Source organism: Zootoca vivipara, chromosome 1 (genome assembly GCF_965207765.1).
Source record: "Zootoca vivipara chromosome 1, rZooViv2.hap1.1, whole genome shotgun sequence".
Classification (NCBI taxonomy): domain Eukaryota; kingdom Metazoa; phylum Chordata; class Lepidosauria; order Squamata; family Lacertidae; genus Zootoca; species Zootoca vivipara.
Genome location: NC_142582.1, coordinates 36,913,657 through 36,932,905, shown reverse-complemented (window position 1 = coordinate 36,932,905; position 19,249 = coordinate 36,913,657). Strand labels below are relative to the sequence as shown.

General features: G+C 44.8%; 1 protein-coding gene across 1 annotated transcript in view; it reads right to left on the bottom strand.

Annotated features, from left to right (window-relative positions):
• Positions 1-19,249, bottom strand: part of LRP1B (LDL receptor related protein 1B) — a 743,096-nt gene that overhangs the window by 173,456 nt on the left and 550,391 nt on the right. Inside the window, exons 17-20 of the mRNA XM_060279545.2 lie at positions 17,472-17,597; positions 15,999-16,115; positions 7,257-7,337; positions 5,588-5,755 (exon numbers count right to left, since the gene is read on the bottom strand). Of these exons, the coding sequence (XP_060135528.2) occupies positions 5,588-5,755; positions 7,257-7,337; positions 15,999-16,115; positions 17,472-17,597 (492 nt within the window). The remainder of the gene's footprint in view (positions 1-5,587; positions 5,756-7,256; positions 7,338-15,998; positions 16,116-17,471; positions 17,598-19,249) is intronic.

Genomic DNA, 19,249 nt, shown 5'->3' with positions numbered 1-19,249 from the left:
TTTATTTTTATCTTGCTTTTCAGACAATTATTCTCTCCCAAAGTGGCTAGCATACACAATTTTTTTAAAAAAAGAATGAGAAGCTCTACCACAAACTAAGTACAGTCATACCTCGGTTTAAGTACGCTTCGGTTTGAGGACTTTCAGTTTAAGTACTCTGCGGACCAGTCTGGAACGGATTAATCCACTTTCCATTTCTTTCAATGGGAAAGTTCGTACTTAAACCGAGGTACCACTGTATGCGTAAGAAGTCCTGTTGGATCAGGCCAGAGCCCACCTACTCCGGCATTCTGATCTCACAGTGACCAAGAAGATGCCTTGGGGAAGTGCACAAGCTGGGTGGTTTTTGTAAATTAAAAAGAGAAAATGAGATACAGAGATCCTGTCTTACAAATTTAAAGGACAATACACTTCTGGGGGAAAATGGGAAGGAGAAACAGAAATGCCCTTCAGATGTTGGCGTACTCCAGCTCCTGTCAGCCACAGCCACTATGGCCAATGGACAGGGATTATGGGAGTTGTAGTCCAATAATTTGGGGGATCTGGAGGGCCACAGATCCCCAATCCCTGTTTTAGTAATTAAATGTGAAATGGAAAGGAGGGAATTTACATTTTTAGTTAATAACATAATAATCAATTAAAATGAAATAAATTGAGTCTACTCAACAGCGCCTCAGGATTTTCTTCAGCCAGCACCTACTTGGGTTTCTAGTCTTTTTCCAGTATGCATGGCATCTTTCCTATACTTAAAAGAGCAACATAATTCAGTGCAAACAGAAATGTCTGCATAAAGGGCAAACTAGATTTTATAAAGAGCTGCAAACCAGATTTTAAGTATAGTATTTAAAATCACATTCTCACAGACAGCTTGGCCTCAAGCTAAAATGTAGCCTGAGGATAAACACACATTTATAAATAATTCATGTTGCTTTTAATGTTTAAATATTAATTCTTTTGTGCTAAAAGCATCAGGATAAGGGAAATCTGTGAGGATAAGTTGTGATTTTTTAAAATGAAGATTTTAATTTGTGTATGTATTATGCATGTGATCCCCCCCCCCAAAGCCAGTCTGGTTTTCCAGCACCTCATACACTGAAAGCATAAAGGGAGACGGAAATGATCCATGCTTCTGGAGCAGGGCAGTCCAACCTCTCAGACCAAGTGGGCCGCAAGAGTTCTTTGACACAGAGCCCATGGGCCACACAATTAATTAAATTTCTGTATCGTAAATAAGAAGTCATTGCAAAGCATACTTCTCAGAAACATCATTTCTGTCAATGGTCTTCATAGTTTGGCTTGTTCATCATTGCTGCTTACCATACACAAATTCAATCCAAGCAGATGAAACCCGAGAGCACAGAATGAAGGGAGTTGCAAATTCACTCCCTCATGAGCCTGCATTCTTTGAATGGATTTTTACAGATCATCTTAGAGAGTAACATAATGCAATATCTATCAAAGTATTTATATAGTGCCCTTCAGTCCTGAAAGGGGTCCACAAGACAGTTAATTACTATAAACATACACCTCAATACAGTGAAAACTGAAAGCACTGAAAATATATAAACAATTACTTTAAAGATAGCAAATAATAATAATAATAATAATAATAATAATAATAATAATAATAATAATAGTGTGCATTTAGTAATTAGATTATAAACTACCGAAGAATAAAAATGTTTTAGTTGGCACTTAAAAACCACACATGATCAAAGAGGGGGCCAGCCAATTTTCTCTAGAGAGAGTTACAGCTGCTGTGCTAAGACTGAAAAAGCATGGTCATAATAAAAATGTTCCCATCCTTAACACGTGGTATATTATATTTTGACTTTTTTTCTAATGGAAGTCCAGAATGTTTACTAAGATTTGTTAACAATCCTTCAGATGTTCTGAGCTGTGTACATCTCTTCTTTTATACATTTATACAGGCTCAAGTTTGAAGTTCTTCAATACCAAATATCATATATGTGTTGATTCAGTTTATAATAATAATAATAATAATAATAATAATAATAATAATAATAATAATAATAATTTATTATTTATACCCCGCCCATCTGGCCGGGTTCCCCCAGCCACTCTGGGCGGCTTCCAAAAAAAACAGAAATTCTAAAATACAGAAATCCATCAAACATTAAAAGCTTCCCTAAACAGGGCTGCCTTGAGATGCCTTCTAAAGGTCTGGTAATTGTTCTCTTTGACCTCTAGTGGGAGGGCATTCCACAGGGTGGGTGCCACTACCGAGAAGGCCCTCTGCCTGGTTCCCTGTAACTTGGCTTCTCGTAATGAGGGAACCGCCAGAAGGCCCTCGGAGCTGGACCTCAGTGTCCGGGCAGAACGATGGGGGTGGAGACGCTCCTTCAGGTATACCGGACCGAGGCCGTTTAGGGCTTTAAAGGTCAACACCAACACTTTGAATTGTGCTCGGAAACGTACTGGGAGCCAATGTAGGTCTTTTAGGACCGGTGTTATGTGATCTCGGCGGCCGCTCCCAGTCACCAGTCTAGCTGCCGCATTCTGGATTAGTTGTAGTTTCCGGGTCACCTTCAAAGGTAGCCCCACGTAGAGCGCATTGCAGTAGTCCAAGCGAGAGATAACTAGAGCATGCACCACTCTGGAGAGACAGTCAGTGGGCAGGTAGGGACTCAGCCTGCGTACCAGATGGAGCTGATAAACAGCTGCCCTGGACACGGAGTTGACCTGTGCCTCCATGGACAGCTGTGAGTCTAAAATGACTCCCAGGCTGCGCACCTGGTCTTTCAGGGGCACAGTTACCCCATTCAGGACCAGGGAGTCCTCCACACCCGCCCGCCTCCTGTCCCCCACAAACAGTACTTCTGTCTTGTCAGGATTCAATCTCAATCTGTTAGCCGCCATCCATCCTCCAACCGCCTCCAAGCACTCACACAGGACCTTCACCGCCTTCACTGGTTCTGATTTAAAAGAGAGGTAGAGCTGGGTATCATCAGCATACTGATGGACACCCAGCCCAAACCCCCTGATGATCTCTCCCAGTGGCTGCATATAGATGTTAAAAAGCATGGGGGAGAGGACAGAACCCTGAGGCACCCCACAAGTGAGCGCCCAGGGGTCTGAACACTCATCCCCCACCACCACTTTCTGAACACGGCCCAGGAGGAAGGAGCGGAACCACTGCATGACAGTGCCCCCAGCTCCCAAGCCCTCTAGACGGTCCAGAAGGATGTTATGGTCGATGGTGTCAAAAGCCGCTGAGAGATCCAGCAGAACTAGGAAACAGCTCTTACCTTTGTCCCTAGCCCGCCGGAGATCATCGACCAGTGCGACCAAGGCAGTTTCAGTCCCATGATGAGGCCTGAATCCTGACTGGAAGGGATCCAAATGGTCCGCTTCTTCCAGGCGTGCCTGGAGTTGTTCCGCAACCACTCGCTCAATCACCTTGCCCAAGAATGGAAGATTTGAGACTGGGCGATAGTTGGCCATATTGGCCGGATCTAAAGATTTTTTTTAAGAAGCGGTTTAATAACCGCCTCTTTCAGCGGGTCTGGGAAGGCTCCCTCATGGAGAGAAGCATTTACCAACCCGCGAAGCCCATCGCCCAGCCCTTCCTGGCTAGCTTTTATAAGCCAGGATGGGCAAGGATCAAGGAGACAGGTGGTTGGTTTCATTCGTCTAAGCAGCCTGTCCACATCCTCGGAGGTAACAGATTGAAATTGATCCCACAAAACTTGACTAGACAGGACTCTAGCACTCCCCCGCCCCGGCCCTGCTCCCACGGTGGAGTCTACCTCTTCCCGAATCTGAGCGACTTTATCTGCAAAAAACTTTGCAAAATCATTGCAGGAGATCATGTGGCCCGTACTGGGCCCGGATGGAGCAGGTGGTTCCGCTAAATTGTGAACCACCTGGAAGAGTCTCCTGCTGCTGTTTTCTGCAGATGCGATGGAGACGGTGAAGAAGGTCCTCTTCGCCGTCGCCATTGCCACTTGGTAGGCTCGAAGTTGAGCTCTAGCCCGTGTCCGGTCTGATTCAAAATGAGTTTTCCGCCACCGGCGCTCTAGCCGTCTCAACGACTGTTTCATTGCCCTCAGCGCCGGGGAAAACCACGGGGCTGTCCGGGCTCCATGCAATCTGAGAGGGCGCTTCGGAGCCAGACAGTCAATAGCGCTGGTTAACTCCGCATTCCAGCGGGCCACCAGGGAATCAGCTGAAAGGCCATCGACATGGGATAAAACATCCCCTACCACTCTTTGGAAGCCAATTGGATCCATTAAGTAGCGGGGGCGGACCATCCGAATCGGTCCCACCTCCCTGCAGAGGGAAAGGGTTGCGGAGAAGTCCAGTTGCACCAGAAAGTGATCTGACCATGGCACTTCTTTTGTTTCGCTTTTACTTAATGTCAGATCACCAACATCCATAGAGGTAAACACCAAGTCCAAGGCATGTCCGCGGCTATGAGTTGGGCCAGACTTATTCAGGGACAGCCCCATGGTGGCCATGCTTTCCACGAAGTCCCGAGCGGCTCCTTGTAAGGTCGTGTCGGCATGGATGTTAAAATCCCCTAAGACAACCAAGCTAGGTGTCTCCAGGAGCACATCCGACACGACCTGAAGCAGCTCGGGCAGGGAATCCTTGGTGCAGCGGGGAGGTCGGTACACCAAAAGGAATCCTGTACTGCCTCTATTGCCCAACTTCCAGAACATGCACTCAGAGAACTGGGTCTTCCCAATAGGACGCCTGGTGCAAACTAATGACTTCCTAAAAATCACTGCAACCCCCCCTCCCCGCCCAGATGGCCTGGGTTGCTGTGCATAAGAGAAACCTGGTGGGCAAGCAGCGCCAAGAACGGGCCCATCGGCTTCCTCCAACCAGGTCTCTATCACACATGCCAGGTCAAATCCTCCATCCACAATCAGGTCGTGAATGGCGGTGGTCTTATTCATCATCGACCTGGCATTGCACAGCAGCACCTTCAGGTCATGTGGGTATCCCTTGCTGATTCCAATATCCGTCCGGTCAGGACCAGACCTGGAGGCAGGGATAGTCCTCAGACAACGACTAAGTCTGCCTCCTCGGTAATGACATGGTCTGGTCTTAGCGTAACTCCTCCTCCTACCCGTGACCACTGAGATCGGTTGTTCCAGTGCACACACCCCTGTGGAATCTGCCCCAGCCATTTTGCTTGCTGGGACCCCCTCCCGGGCAGCCCTGACCCCTCCCCTTAAAAACAAAATAAAACCTCTGTAAAAAACAGCAAAGAACTCAACAAAAGAAGAACACAAAAAGACAATAAAACAATAAAACCAAAAACAATAAAAATTACAAATACACTAAAATTTAACAGATTCCCACACCCAACTAAAAATCCCTCCCACCTACCACCCCAAACACAATAAAACAATAAAACCAAAAACAATAAAAATTACAAATACACTAAAATTTAACAGATTCCCACACCCAACTAAAAATCCCTCCCACCTACCACCCCAAAGAAGATAAAAACATTAAAAATTCTTTAAAAAGCATTTTAAAAAGGACTCTGTGCAGTACGTTCTCATGCGTGTCTACTTGGAGATGGGGGAGAGAAATTATATATAATGCCAACCTTCCTTGGTGCAATTCGGTTTGTTTTCATCACTGAAGTCTCCACAGTCGTTGTCCCCATCACAAGCCCAATGACCTGGAATGCATCTGCCATTGGAACATCTGAACTGGTTGTCAAAGCATGAATGAGCACAGTTCAGTTCATCACTGCCATCCCCACAGTCATCATCTGTAAAAATGTGTAAATATTTTTACTCATGCCTTAAAGTAGTATTGTGAGCTATAAGCAGAAAATAGAATTTAGGATGGGTTCTCACTTCAGTTTAACCAGCCTTTAATTCATATTATTTTCTCTTTTTCAAATCAAAGTTAATACACACCAAACTAATAATTGTGTACATTTAAGTGGATCAAAAGTCCTCACCTTTAAACAATGCAACTAATACAGATAGTACACATATACATGTGTATGCACTTGACTCGCATAACCATTTTCAATTTCATGAGACAAAGTCCCTTCCGGCATAGCAGGAGGGGAGGTTGCGGACAACCACAGGCCCTTCATGTGCTGGGTGTGTGTGGCTGTCATCCCTCATTGCCATTGGCTGTGCCCCGGGGGCAACGCTCCTTGGTGCGTCCAATCTGGATGTCCTGGGGGGGCGTGGCTCACTGATTTAAGTGAGCGTGCGGCCGGGGGCTCAGTCTCTTGCGTCCTGCCCCCAGCCGCCGGTTAGGCATTGGATTATCGCTGAAAGGTTACCGGTGGGGGGGAGGTTGCTGCCATCACCTCCCCCAAAATGCTGAAGGGCACTCCCTTAAGGAGTCCGGGTGGTGTGGCCATGTCCGAAGCCGTGGTAGGTGAGGGCCTAAGGCACGGCCCCTATTGGTGGCCCCAGGGTGAGTTCCTAGTTGATCTGCGTTGTAGGGCTCACCCAATGGTGGTTAACCCTTCCCAGACTGCCAGCACATCGGGCTGGAGTCGGATATAGTTGGTTAGATCCAATGCCTAAGCCAATACCTCTCTACATCCCTAATCAATAAAGTTGTGGCCTTTTTATGCCCATTAACCTTATTCACCGTGTCCTGTGTCTTTATTACTTCGGGAGGGATCGGGGTATCGCCATGCAATACACTGTATATGGTGTGTGTGTTTGTGTGTGTGTGTGTGTGTGCTGTCATGTAATACATTCCCTGTGTGAATGGAGACCTTGTGCATTTGATGCCTCCCAACATGTAGAAGATTCTCACTTTAGGAACTGCTGAAACAAAGCCCACGTGAACCAGAACAATAGGCATATATATAAACCATGACACTTGAACAATCTGAGAAAATTTCCAGAGTAAGGACATTTCTACCCCTTCCAAATGAGACTCTGCCCTCCATATAGAGCAGGCATTCCCAAACTCAGCCCTCCAGATGTTTTGGGACTATAATTCCCATCATCCCTGGCCACTGGTCCTGTTAGCTAGGGGTGGTGGAAGTTGTAGTCCCAAAACATCTGGAGGGCCGAGTTTGGGGATGCCTGATATAGAGAATAATTACTTCTTTACAATGCAGACAAAGAGAAGGAAGGAAATTTTTGTGGTATTGTTTCATTAAATATGATGTTCCACTAACTATTCAAATAATTAGATACTCATGTCCTGTGGCAAAATGTGCTCTTGATACACTAAAGCATTTAGGTTAAAAACATACATATGGTCAAAAAAACTGAATTATTGGTTCTTACCAGAATCGCACTGCCACTTGCTACTAATGCATCTTCCATTTTTGCATATAAAATGAGCTAGTGGGTCACAAGTAGGGAACTCTGTAAAGAGAAAACTCTAACATGAAATGACAGAATTAATATACCAGTTTGACTCTTCCTTCACCAATACAGGGATGGAAAATAAAAGTGTTATTACATTAGTAATTGTGGTGACTGAATCACGAGAAAATAATGTATATCTATAAATTTGTGCCATCTTTTAAATGCCTACTGAAAATGCTTCCATTCCACCAGGCCAACACAGACAATGAAGAATACATCTTTCCATAATGGTTTATTGATATTCATTTTAAACATTTTAATATGTTTTTATTGTATGTTTTATGTATTATTGCTGTAAATTGCTTTTTTCTTTTGATGATATTGTGGTATATTATATACCACACTCTTCCTTGAGGTTTCTAGCAACCGGTATTCAAAAGCAAACTGTCCGACAGTGGAGATTTAACATAACGGTCAGGGTTAGCAGCCTTAGTGTTTAGTACACAGATAAACCTATAAAATAAAACATTTATGGACAGTCCCCACACATTTCCTGCAGCCAAAGACATCTCAATGCATTAAACACACCAGGATTATCACCAGCTGTTCTGATAGTCGAACCTGATTTATGTCAGAACATAAATTAAATTAGCTCCTAACTTGTGTATACACCCTGAGAGATGTTTATACAGAAGTCACAAGCTTGGTATTTTCCCCCCAAGTCCTTAAAAAAAATTATTTATTGTACTAGCATTTATTTATGAACTATTGAACATATTTGCTAAAGCATTATTATTCCAGCTGAAAAGATTTCAATGCAAGTTGAAAGCTAGATACAGACAGGACAAAGGTGAATCAATGTATGACACTGTATTCACCTTTACTGCATTATACATAGCAAATCTTGCTTCTGCAGACAAGGTTAGAATATATTATGGCTAAAGCAGAATCAACACACAGTATAAAGCTAGAGAAGCACCCACCCAAAAAGTAAACATATTTTGTTACACATGCTCTCCTTAACAATTTCATCAGACAAATACCGTGTTTCTCCTAAAATAAGACACGTCTTATATTTATTTTTCTGCCAAAAAAACACAACATGGCTTATTTTCAGGGGATGTCTTTTTTTTTTAAGCTACTACCCTGGGAGGCTCGGCCCGCCGCTGCCGCAGCCGACATCCTCCCAGGCGGAACGCTCCGCAGCGCTTTGCCCCACAGCGAGCCCTTCAAGGCGCCGCCACCGCCGCCACTGCCGCCACCGCCGCCACCGCCGTTGGCCACCAGGTGCTGCTGCGGATGCGACGTCGGCTCCTCCTTCCGCTGGCCGCCGCTCATTGTCCTTTTCGGCCGCCGCCTCCCTCCCTCCCCGCCGGGCCGCTGCTGGGTCGGGGCTCGAGCGGGCGCCGGCAAAGACAGGCGCGTCGCCGCCGCCTCCCTCCCTCCCCGCTGGGCCGCTGCTGGGTCGGGGCTCGAGCGGGAGCCGGCAAAGACAGGCGCGTCGCCGCCTCCCTCCCTCCCTCCCGGGCCGCTGCTGGGTCGGGGCTTGAGTGGGAGCCGGCAATGACAGGCGCGCCGCCGCCGCCTCCCTCCCTCCCCGCTGGGCCGCTGCTGGGTCGGGGCTCGAGCGGGCGCCGGCAAAGACAGGCACGCCGCCGCCTCCCTCCCTCCCTCCCGGGCCGCTGCTGGGTCGGGGCTTGAGTGGGAGCCGGCAATGACAGGCGCGCCGCCGCCGCCTCCCTCCCTCCCCGCTGGGCCGCTGCTGGGTCGGGGCTCGAGCGGGAGCCGGCAAAGACAGGCGCGCCGCCGCCTCCCTCCCTCCCTCCCGGGCCGCTGCTGGGTCGGGGCTTGAGTGGGAGCCGGCAATCACAGGCGTGCCGCCGCCGCCTCCCTCCCTCCCCGCTGGGCCGCTGCTGGGTCGGGGCTCGAACGGGCGCCGGCAAAGACAGGCACGCCGCCGCCTCCCTCCCTCCCGGGCCGCTGCTGGGTCGGGGCTTGAGTGGGAGCCGGCAAAGACAGGCGCGCCGCCGCCGCCTCCCTCCCTCCCCGCTGGGCCGCTGCTGGGTCGGGGCTCGAGCGGGAGCTGGCAAAGACAGGCACGCCGCCGCCGCCTCCCTCCCTCCCTGCCAGGCCGCTGCTGGGTCGGGGCTCGAACGGGCGCCGGCAAAGACAGGCACGCCGCCGCCTCCCTCCCTCCCTCCCGGGCCGCTGCTGGGTCGGGGCTTGAGCGGGAGCCGGCAATGACAGGCGCGCCGCCGCCGCCTCCCTCCCTCCCCGCTGGGCCGCTGCTGGGTCGGGGCTTGAGCGGGAGCCGGCAATGACAGGCGCGCCGCCGCCGCCTCCCTCCCTCCCCGCTGGGCCGCTGCTGGGTTGGGGCTCGAACGGGCGCCGGCAAAGACAGGCGCACCGCCACCGCCTCCCTCCCTCCCTCCCCGCCGGGCCACTGCCGGGTCGGGGCTCGCGCGGGAGCCGGCAAAGACAGGCGCACCGCCGCCGCCTCCCTCCCTCCCCGCCGGGCCGCTGCTGGGTTGGAGCTCAAGCGGGAGCCGGCAAAGACAGGCGCACCGCCGCCGCCTCCCTCCCTCCCCGCCGGGCCGCTGCTGGGTCGGGGCTCGAGCGGGAGCCGGCAAAGACAGCAGCACGCGCCTGTCTTTGCTGGCTCCCGCTCGAGCTCCAACCCAGCAGCGGCCCGGCGGGGAGGGAGGGAGGCGGCGGCGGAAGAGGATAATGAGCGGTGGCCGGCGGAAGGAGGAGCCGACGTCGCATCTGCAGCAGCACCTGGTGGCCAGCGGCGGCGGCGCCTTGAAGGGCTCGCTGTGGGGCAAAGCGCTGCGGAGCGACTCAGCGAGACCCAGCGGGACCCGGGAGAGACAATACCCCAACACGTCTTATTTTGGGGGGATGTCTTATTTTTTTTCCTTTCGAAAATCGTGCCATGGCTTATTTTAGAGGCACGTCTTATTTTAGGAGAAACACTGTAGATGGCGCCTAAATCCGAATTGATATGACAGCTTTCTTTATTTCAAACTTGGCTTCAAATGAAAAACAATGTGACTGAGAACATTGAGCTGAAAACTACCCTAACAAGAAGACTGTTGCTTGCCTAATAGTTGTGATATAATAATTTGTGCATGCGATAAGAATTGCTGGTGATGTTGACAGAGATCAATGTACCTGTGTTTTTGTTGCCTTGTGCTAGCTACTTTGAATTTAAACAGCTTACATTGTAACATTTTGATATTGATGTATATTCTATAAATATCTAAGTGATTTGGATTAACCAGTGAAAGGTTTAACTAAATGAGGATTTTTGTGTGTGAAGAAGATAATGTTCATACGTCTAAGGAAAATTTAATTTGAATGTCTATTAGCTTGCACTCTCTTAGAAAAAAACAAAACCTTCCAGCAGGAAGGAGGGGGAAGAAGCTTGTGCGGTCTCAGCTAAAGGCAGTTCTGCTATTACAATGCCCAGCAGTATGCAGAAGAACATTGCTTTAAATCCTAAGCTCCACAGGGCTCAGTACAAGGATAGTATGGCATAATCAGCATCTCAGAAAAGCAGACTACAAAGGTACAGGACAATATGAGCAGTATTTCCTTTGTTAACTTAGCTTTAATTGGAAAAGGAAATGCTGAGTAAACAGGTGTCAATTATTCTTGAAACACATTGAAGGTCTGTTGAAAAACTCATGCAATATTCTAACGCGTTTATGGTAAGCAGAATTAACACAAGGCCCTTTTTCATATTATCTAATTTAAGATCAAGATACTAAGGATGTCTTAGTCATCCTTTGTATCTGGGTGTAAAAGATAAGTAACTAGTATCATATTAAGCCAAACTTAAACTAAAAAAGGCTCGTTTTCTAGAAAGCACCACATGCAAATTTTTCACCCCCACCTCACCTATAATATAGCTAACTTTTACATACAATTTGATGTAAAGTTGTGTCTAAGTGCAGGGGTGGAAGATCCCTTTCCCTGCCTTGCTGCTCCCACCACTGCCATACCTGTTGTCAGTGCAGCTTCTCCACCTGCCCTGCCACTGCCATAGTTTTAGGCAAGAACTTGCATGGTTTCAGATGATACCAGAAGTGCTTCTGTGCCAGAAGCGGCAGAGAACCTGCAGGTCTGCAGGGGGGGGGGGACTTCAGCCATCTCAGTTTAAGTACTCCGCAGACCCGCCTGGAACGGATTAATCCACTTCCCATTACTTTCAGTGGGCAAGTTCGCTTCAGGTTAAGTACGCTGCAGGTTAAGTACGGACTTCAAGAACCAATTACACTCATACTTCGGGTTAAGTACGCTTCAGGTTGAGTACTCCGTGGACCCATCTGGAACGGATTAATCCACTTTCCATTATTTTCAATGGGAAAGTTCGCTTCAGGTTAAGTACGCTTCAGGTTAAGTACAGACTTTCGGAACCAACTGTGTACTTAAACCGAGGTACCACTGTATATCATTCACATATCTTGAAGTGAGGTTTATAGGTATCTTATCGCAGGAGTGAAAATGTGTCTATAGATGTAACAAATGTTAGGGATAAAAATACACTATTTATTATATGTTCACCCAAGTGAATTTTTCAGATCAAGCATTTTGCAGTACCTGAATAACAGAAATCAAGATCCTGTGACAGTTATTATTAGATATGCATATTATTATTATTATTATTATTACTACTACTATTACTTATACATCAGGTGTCATTTACCACAGCTGCCAAGAAATTAATGTGCACACATTTTAATGCATTTTGTTAAAGATTTTAACTGATTTTAATCATCATGCTAACAATTCTAACTTGCATGTGCAGTAAACAAGGTGTATATAAAATTTGTTCATGATAGATTTCTATGCATACTGTCAAGGTACCTTTTTGAACAACAGCAACAACAACCACAACAACCAAACAAAAAGCCACTAGTTTTATGCCAGCAGAAAAAAATAGTCTCTACTGTGTATGCTGTAGAAGAAGGAGAGGACAAAGGAAGAAAGAGAGGACTGAGAAGGAGGAAAGATGACAGACGAGGATTATAACAAGTTGAGCAGCAGACCAGTGAGTGCATTTATCGTAAAAATAAATAAATAAAGTCCTAAATAAAGAGTGAGGGCATGGGGCGGGGGGAAATAGATAGCTGTGATGGTCAAAGAAAGCAGAATTATTTATTTAACCTTTTATTTTTTTTTCAATTTTTTTACCACACTCTTCACCTGTAGAGGATACCAGAGCTGCTAGCAAATCAATTAAAAAAACAAGGCAGTCCTCACACCTTTCAGGTTTACAATCTGAAAGTCATGACACAAAAGGGGAAACAGAAGTTATAGGAAATAAAATGAAAATTGCAAACCAGTTTGGAAGCAATTCAGGGAGAGGAAAGGGAGCTGGACTTACATGAAGTTCCCCACTAACTTCTTAGTGCAGTCCTATGCATTTTATCCAGAACAAGCCATTCTAGATAGCAGTCCCTCAGGGACAACCTTCCAGGCGTCAAGTGGCAGTGGTGTGTCGGTCCAAAGTCCAAGTGTGTTGAAAAGGTGGGTAATGCAATGGATGTGACTCTTACCTTCTGCACTGTAGGATGCATTCTACCCACACAAAGTCCACACATGGACACATATCCGTGCATCCCTCTCCAAACAAACAAGATGAATTATCATAGTCCAAGAACAAATCTCAGTAAGACAAAATGTCTGTGACATAGGGAAAGGGGTATGGCCTGAGGAGAGGGTGAGCCCAGGGAGAATCCAGAGGGCTGGAATGAGAGGTCTAGAGGGTCATATATGACCCCCAGGCCTAAAGTTCTAGGCTCTGTGACACTTACTTCCAGCTCGGCCTTATCCAACTGCTAGGTAGAGTGAAACAGCTACCTCAGGAAGCTGATGTGCAGTGTCATGAAAGAACAGCAAATTGTGTGTTATTTATTATTATTGAAATACATTTAGTTTCCATGTGACCTTTTTTGTCTGAAATGCCAGGATAAGTTGGAAGCCATAGATACTCAACACATTGGCAATTATTATTATTATTATTATTATTATTATTATTATTATTATTATTATTATTATTATTATTATTATACCATGCCCATCTGGCTGAGTTTTCCCAGCCACTCTGGGGAAGGATGCAACATTTGCTATAATGTCTCAGGCTGAAAGACATCTTGGCCCAGGCTGACTTCCAGGTAAGTGTACATAATTCTGCAGCCTTGAGAACTCAAGCTTGCCAGCAACATACAAAGCCTGTTGAGCTCAATCTACGCTTGATAAGTCTATAATTTGCATTCAGAGAAAGGAAGTAATCCAATGTTGGTAAAAAGCTACTTAATTTTGAATAGTAGGATAGCAGTCACAGTAGGGTTTATTGATGCATCTATATCTATATCTATCTATTACCTATTATTTATTATCTATGGTAGAGATCACGTTAGCCTCAAAATGCACTCTGGTTGTCTAAATGACAGTGCCACCTCAGCAAAGGACTTTCAGAGGCATACATAGGAAAGGTAAAAGGGTAAAGGGACCCCTGACCATTAGGTTCAGTCGTGACCAATTCTGGGGTTGCGCGCTCATCTCGCATTATTGGCCGAGGGAGCCGGCGTATAGCTTCCAGGTCATGTGGCCAGCATGACAAAGCCGCTTCTGACAAACCAGAGCAGCACACGGAAACGCCGTTTACCTTCCCGCTGTAGCGGTTCCTATTTATCTACTTGCATTTTGACGTGCTTTCGAACTGCTAGGTTGGCAGGAGCTGGGACCAAGCAACGGGAGCTCACCCCGTCACAGGGATTCGAACCACCGACCTTCTGATCAGCAAGCCCTAGGCTCAGTGGTTTAACCACAGCGCCACCTGGGTCCCATAACATAGGAAAGAGCCTATCTCAAATCTCTGTCTGGCTTTCTATGGTGACCCATAGAAGAGACTCCTGTGCAGAACAACAGCATACAAGCTTATAGTAAAAATAAATAAAGTCCTAAATTGGTTGTTGTTGTTTTTTACCATACTCTTCACCTGTAGAGGTTTATTGATTTGCTGCTAGCAAATCAATTTAAAATAAAAACATAAGGCAGTCCCGACAGGGAAACATAGAACAACTTTAATGTAATTCTAAAAAGACTTCCTGCTTTATTTGTATGTATATCAGTTTAATTTTTTTCTTCCTCTTTACTGCCCAGGTTTTATCAGTACAAATTAGTGGCCGAAACTATTTACCACATTACCACACACTGTAAATGTGAATGTAAAAATATTAATATCAAAATAATTGCTGCTGTTTGCCATTACTTCATGTGTGTGCAATGCACTCTCTCTCTCTCTCTCTCTCTCTCTCTCTCTCTCTCTCTCTCTCTCTCTCTCTCTCTCTCCTGCTTCTGAGAAGTGCAGTTTGTCAGAATAAAGGTAGGGCTGTTTTTCACATGTTCAAAAGAACTCATCATTTTTCATTGAAAGTGATGGAATAAAGTCCTAATGAAACTTATAACCTTGCCAGCATAATGAAAGAAAGGGAAAAGCCTCCATTTGATAAAATCATTAGTGATCTCTCTGCAATGACCTCTATGCATAATGTGGAGTTTTGGGGAGAGAGGGTGCATTTTTGTCTTGTTTAATCAGGGGAAGTCATGCTACAGTATTAAACATTGATCAGCAGACATTCATTATTGGACTAATGTCTTTCTGTTTCAAGCTGAAATACTAAGCACTCTGGGGAGTAGGTACCTTTCGACTCATTTCCTTCTGGGTAAACATCTGAAAAATCTTTACATTCATAGGTAAAGGGACCCCTGACCATTAGGTCCAGTTGTGACCAACTCTGGGTTTGTGGTGCTCATTTCGCTTCACTGGCCAAGGGAGCCGGTGTACAGCTTCTGGGTCATGTGGCCAGGATGACCAAGCCACTTCTGGTGAACGAGAGCAGCACACGAAAACACAGTTTACCTTCCCACTGGAGCGGTACCTATTTATCTACTTGCACTTTGACGTGCTTTAGAACTGCTAGGTTGGCAGGAGCTGGGACCGAGCAACGGGAGCTCACCCCGTCGAGGGGGTTTGAACCGCCCACCTTCTGATCGGCAAGCCCTAGGCTCTATGGTTTAACCCACAGCGCCACCCACGTCCCATATTCATTCATAGGATGGCTCTTTAATTCTGTGAACAGAACAGATGATAAGAACCCAGGAGAACCATGAAGGCAAACCTTCCTCCCCTCAGACATTCACACCCAACATACTGTACATGCCAGCAATGGTACAGCAGCTCCTTCAGTTCTGCTACTATGCTACTGGCTCAGAATCACTGCAATATATAGAAGGAATTTATTCTGTGACATTGGTCATGAGAGGGGTAAAGAGGTGAGGCAATGCATTAACCCCTATGGATGGAAATCAATGTAATGCTGGAGGAGGGGGAAGTATGCAGGGAGACCCTTCCGCCCTAAGGAGTTGGTGTGCCTGCTTTCTGTCAAAATATGTATTTCATTCCAAATTCTTCTCGGCTGAATTCCCAATAGCATTACCAAATCAGCAAAGAATAGTGAAAACAACAACAGGCAGAAATCTTCCCATCACTGTAATATCTCATGCTTTATACAGGAAGTGTGGAAGACTTTTCAGATGGCAAAGGGAACTGTTTTGTGCATCCTTCCTCATGAAAGGGAAGTCTTGGCAACAAATTGGAAGCCATAACATATGTCTTATTTCCAAAAGGGGTATTAATTAACTTACCACAAGATGCAATTTCATCTGATTCATCACCACAGTCATCTTCCCGATCACAAAGCCAGGAACTTGGAATACACCGTCCATTACCACAAGAAAACTGGTCAGCTTGACATGTTCTTGCTTGAGAGGGAAATTGACACCGAAATAATAAAGTATGGAGGTCAACTATAGTCTAGTTGAATCATACGTAGTTACTATATATCAATTTCATGCACAACTGTACTTTCTAATATACATTCTATAGTAGCATCATACTTTAATTGAGCCATTGAGCTTCTAAAGCATCAAAAACCATTGTCAAAATTAAAGCAAATAAACCTCTTAAAACATATTTAATTTATTTATCTTTAAAAAAGGGAAAAAAACCTTCCTGATATTCATGATATGGCCTTAGGAAGAGAAAAAGGGTGAGAAATAAAACAAAAAAAAAACTCACAATAATTGCAACACACACACACAATTAAAAAGTAATAATATAAATAATGTTAAAATCACAACACTATATTCAGAGATAATTCAAATATGACTACATTAAATGTATATTTATGTTCTGAACTCTCATGTGCATCAGTGAAATCACTCTAAATGGGGAGTCACCTGTCAGCTCAACAAAGCTCCACTGATGAGTGGCAAAGAAGTTTTCCTGCTTGGCAGCTGAGCTGATCAAGGGAGCCCCGCTGACCCTCCGGCTCACGCAAGCTGGAGAGGCAGTGGATTTGCATAGCTGGTGCGCAGGGAAGCTTCTACACCGTGTGTCAGCTGAGCTGATCAACCAAGCCTAAGCTGGAGTCACAGCAGGGCTTTCTGACTAACAGCTGATGCATGGGAAAGTGCAGCAGCCACCGCTTTCTCATCCATCACTTGTTAGCCAGGAACCTCAGCAAAGCCCTGCCGTATCCCTGGATCACAAGGAAATATGATGTCCCCTTTGGGGTCTGTGGAGGGCCTCCTCGTGAGCCAGAGGCACAGTGAGGCTTTGCTGAGGCTCACCAGGTCTCTCCCCACAGAGATCTGCATGTATGCATGGTTGTATGTGAATATGTGTAAATGGGGGGAAGGCAGCCGGCATATGTAAATACATAAATAATTATAACTCCAGGATTCAGGATGAAAAATAACCTTACATGATGTCTGTCAGTGCATCCTGCTTAATTTCAACTCCAACGAAATGTTTAAGAGGGACAAGTTTCTACTTTCAAAACAGCATAATGCTCTGATGGTCAAGTAAAGCCATATGGATAGATTAACTGCCAAATCACTTTGGAACAGCCAGGCACAAATAATAAGTAAAATGTCATTGGCATTCCAAACCTACTGCCATCAAAATCTCAATTCATTTAAATCTGCAGTAATCAGATAATCACTAAGAGTTTGGTTCAGTGCAATTTTCCGCCCAGAGAATTTATTCAATGTAGGATTAAGATAAAACTTTGTCACCTCAGGAAGAAAGTTGTGGCTTCCCTCCCTCCTTTTTACCTGCACAAGTTTCATTTGATTCATCTTCACCACTGCCACAATCATTTGCTCCATCACAAAGCCACCTCTTGGGGATGCAACGGTTATTGTGGCACTTAAACTGATTGTCAAGACAGCTGTGATTGACTGGAGAAAGAAATACTACATTTTATCTTAAGTACGTAACCACAGTACTGCTGAAACACTGATAATATGGCTTATTTTACATCACATTTGGTGCAAAAAGGGTGATAGGCATATAGTGTAATGGTATACATGTCTACCCAGAAGTAAGTCCCATCAAGTTAAATGATTGTAAGCCATTGTTTTATCTTTGTTAAATGAATTTCCCCCCCAAAATTAGCTCAATGGGGCCGTTTTCCAGGGATATGTGTGTATATGTTGCAATCTTCACATTTTTAGACTACATACATTTCTTTATTTTGGATCCTAAAGTTTCAGTTGCCAAAAAAGAATAATTCATAATTTTTAAAAAAGAATTAAGGATTGAAATTACCCTTATAAACAAATAAAGCTGCAGAATTGGAAGGAACAATTTTAATGTACAAAGGTCAGAAACTAAATCATCCCTCAAATATGTTAAATTAATTAATTAATTTAGCAAAACTTATATACCTCTTGATTGTCTAAGGCTATTTACAAAAAACATAAAAATGTTTAATAAATACCAGGTATTTAGCAACGTTCAAAATATGATGAAAGTCATCAATAGCCAGAAAGAGATAAAATATATGCAATTTCTATATGTCTCGATAATGCTGCTTAAACAAAAATGTTTTAAACAGGTGAAGGTACCTGCATGTCAGAAAACAAGGCAGCAGCAGATGAAATGTATTTGGAGGATACAAACCCTAACAAAGATTTTCCCCACTCCATTCTGTTTTGTTGATCTGGACATTGGCAAACATTACAATAGAATATTCAACATTTGGATTTAAAGAAGCATAACTTTCTCTCTCTCTCTCTCTCTCTCTCACACACACACACACACTCTCTCTCACACACACACACAAAATTCTAAATACAAGACAGAAATTGGGATAAGGTTTTACCAGGGATGGGTACCAGAAAATCAGGACTAGGATTCATGAGCAGAACTACAGATGGATTTTGTTTTGTTTTGTCTTCATCCCTCAACATTCACCAGAACCAGTAAATTAATGGGTGCTGCTGCACACTGCTAACTTTTAAGCAATATTTAAGGCTTAAAAGAACTATCTCATGACTCCTGGGCAATGAAATGGTATGACTGGGATGATTTCACTTCATCTGAAGTGATATGCAGTTTAATATTGTTTGTGCTTTGAACACATAATTGTGGCTCTTTTAGGTGAGAAGGTTTTTTAGCAATCTACCCAATACTGAAAAACCTGAAAACAGTGCTATATGTTTGTTTATTTATTTATTTCTCTATCTGCTTATTTAATTTTCTCACAGACCATCACAAAAAACTACCGTTTGGAGTAATAGTATTTTACTTGTTTGTTGTTGATATGTGTTTGAGGCAGTAGGAGTGGTTGATTTATGTTTGGGTCTACTTAGAACTGAATTGATCTCTAAAATTGCTATTCATTGCACTGCTGTTACTCAAAAATGCTAACGTGCAAAGCTTAACATGAAGTTCTCTAGTCAGCTATGGTTACAATAAAACAAACAAAACCACCACCGTAAAGTTAATGAGCATGAAATGTTGCTTATGATGCCCATTCAGTACATTCTTCCATATTTATTACATATTTTATAATGCCATAACTTATTACTACATGCCTTCACAATAA